The sequence below is a fragment of the Rhagoletis pomonella genome, unplaced genomic scaffold, assembly GCF_013731165.1.
Source record: "Rhagoletis pomonella isolate Grant_MI unplaced genomic scaffold, Rhpom_1.0 Rhpom_scaffold_00006, whole genome shotgun sequence".
NCBI lineage: Eukaryota > Metazoa > Arthropoda > Insecta > Diptera > Tephritidae > Rhagoletis > Rhagoletis pomonella.
In genome coordinates this window covers 24,616,499-24,619,354 of record NW_023458560.1, presented here as the reverse complement: position 1 = coordinate 24,619,354, position 2,856 = coordinate 24,616,499, and the positions used below count along the sequence as shown (strand labels likewise).

The window sequence follows — 2,856 nt, the reverse complement described above, 5'->3', positions numbered from 1 at the left end:
TTTTTTTTAATTATTCCATTTACACTCTGTTTTAAGGTTATGTTGGTTTCGGTGGTTTTCCTAAATTAGGAACTCGCTTGGGCTTTGCGATACCACGAAAACTTTTGGAAGCCTGAACTTTGTATTTATGAAGAGCTCCTGAGAGAAGACCCCTCCACCAATCCCGCCCTAAAGCTTTGACTAATAGTTAATAATTTTACTGATCTGTTACTCCAGTTCGAAGTCCGGAACAAAGTGTTGGTGGCGAGACCAGGTTGAAGCCTCTAAGCTCAAGTTCAACCCATCCGTAGAGAAATTCAGTGCTACTTTGCTCCAGTCAACCCGTCTTACTCAATCATCCATTGAGAAAATGTGGCTAGAGAAAATGCTACTAGAGTTGCAGTAATCCTGTAATAAGGGATAAAATCGAAACTTTCCAAAACTCCAAAGCACCTGGTCTTCGAGTATGTTACCAAACAAGGCAGCTTTGCCTGCGTAAGGTTCTAGTTTAGCTTAGTTACTATATCCCTATCCTTCCAACCCTCTCAGAGGGCTGCCGATGAACACCTGGAATTGATAAAAATTCTCCATCGGTGATCTTATACTTCCTACTGAATAAGGCCACCTCCATCTTGCTGGGGTTTGCGGTGACGCAGATCAAGCTATAAATGAGCCCTATGAGAGTTGTTCCAACCCACAGGTTATTAAGTGATTCAACGTTCTCTTTAGATGAGTGCCGACCACACTTACACAATCACATTTTGAGTATGTGTTGAAAGCACAAAAGCTCATCTAGTTCAGCGACTGCTCCAGCAGCGCACAACCTGCTGGCTCAGCCTTTTTACTGTCGGTGTGAGGCTGTCAATGAGAAAGCTCGAAAAATCTTATGCACTCGTGCATAGGCTTTGGTCGCCGCTGCTTTAGATAGATAGGTAGACATTAAAATGAGTCGTTCACTGCGACCTGGCGATCTATTATGCCTTCTTCTCTTCACAGCAGTTCTTCTAAGCACAGATCCCTCAGAAAGTTCAATAGCACCTTCGTGTGTAGGGAGTGGATGTGGTCAAGCTGTCGCCATATCGAGCCTAGACTCCTCTCACGTCTTCTGCAGACTACATCACACTCGGTGAGAATATGCAGCGGTGTCTCGCTGGTCAAGTCACAGAACCTGCAAAGACCATTAAACCATATGCCCAACTTATGTAGGTGAGACTCCTTAGTGTGCAGTGTCCGGTAAGGATAGCTATTAGATCTCTAGGCCTCTCTTTTGGGAGATTAATTAAGCTTTGCAATCTCTTCTTCTTAAACCCTCCGAGTAAATTCTTTGTCTGGCGCATTCCTCGTGAACTGCGCCGGTTTATATCACCTCATAGGCGCCTCTTTTATAGTATTATTACCTTCTCCCAGGAAGAGCTCTGGCCTCTATTAATCAATGGCCGTGTACCCACACTAACCTGATGTTATTGCGTCTGTCAAGGGAGTTTAGCTTCTCAATGCACTCAAGGACCAACGAGGATTTGATTTGATAGGGTAGAAGAGCCCTGAGTGCCGCCTGACTGTCGCTCAGCATTATAGCTCTAATTCTTTCATTTCTGGTTTCCTCTTTAAAGCCCGCTCGGGAGTGACTGAGTGAGTGAAGGGCCGTATCCATTTTCTATAGTGAGCTTTCAAAAAGCGGTCACGATTAATCCCGTTTTTTATATAAAGGTTAATTAGTCTCTCTAGCATTTTTTAGCAAATACAAAAGCGGAACAATGCTTGAAGTCCTTAAGGGATGCCTTAGGACTCTTACTGGCCTTCGGAATAAATGCCACTCTTACGACCCTCCATGCCCTTGGGATGTATCCACTGCTTAAGCAATTTGCGTACATAGAAGCCAGCCACTAGCTGTGCGGGAGACCAAAGGGTTTCAATTATTTTATTGTGCAGGTCGTAACCTTGCCCGGCGAAGGCATCTACTGGGGATAGATTACAAACAAAATTACGAGGAAAAGCCTGATGAACTCTTCACTGGCAAAAGGTTTTCCATGGGTCCCTTTTTGATCTTCTAATTTCGGATTTGTAGATCCACAGTCCAACTTTATAGTTTCCAATCAGAAGGCAGTCTACTTCTATGGCGCCTGTGAGATAGTCACTTGCATAATCGACCATTCAAATTTCGGGGTTGCTCATGTTATAATTTTCAAGAAATTTTTATCAGGGCGAAAAGACTCCATCTCCGAAAAAGCGATCTAGACGAAAAAATTTCCGTAAATCCCATTAGGTTTATTGTTCTGAATAAATCTGCTATTTTTTTTTTAAGTTTTATGCAACATTTTCAATTTCGCTTTTTTATGTTCTATTAGTATTAAAAAAAATTACAACCAACAAATTTTTTTTCCAAATTGAAGTTTTAACAGTAGTTTTCATGGTGGTTTTAACGAACCGCTTTACGCTACGTTTAACGCTCCGTGTATGGCCCTATGACATCTCCCTCTTTCGCTTTGTATGACTCTCCGTAAATATTGCTCTCTTCACTCCATCAGTCTTAGGCGACGTTCAAAGCAGACTTAAGCACACCAACAGCCAACAACACTCTACTGAATGTAAATTTGTAAATAACTGTTTATACTTAGTACTTATACCTACTTACTTACATGCATACTTAAGTACTTACGGTGCAACGTACGGTGTCGCTCAACAAAAAACGATTTACCTTATTCCAGGTTACTGTAAAATACTACCTTAAATGTCACTAATACAAATTGTACATGCAATAGTTCATATAACCTTACACGGACCAAAATCAAAACAAAAAGGATATCAGGAATAATTGAAACTTTGCAAGAAATTACTAAATATGGACCCTGTACGCGAAATTCCGTACCGACTCCTTCT

At 41.6% G+C, this 2,856-nt stretch overlaps 1 protein-coding gene across 1 annotated transcript in view; it reads left to right on the top strand.

The window, feature by feature from the left end:
* Positions 1-349: 349 nt before the first annotated feature.
* The window catches only part of LOC118741841 (mucin-2-like), a 28,898-nt gene continuing 26,391 nt past the window's right edge, over positions 350-2,856 (top strand). Inside the window, exon 1 of the mRNA XM_036473813.1 lies at positions 350-381. Coding sequence (XP_036329706.1) covers positions 350-381 — 32 coding nt within the window. The remainder of the gene's footprint in view (positions 382-2,856) is intronic.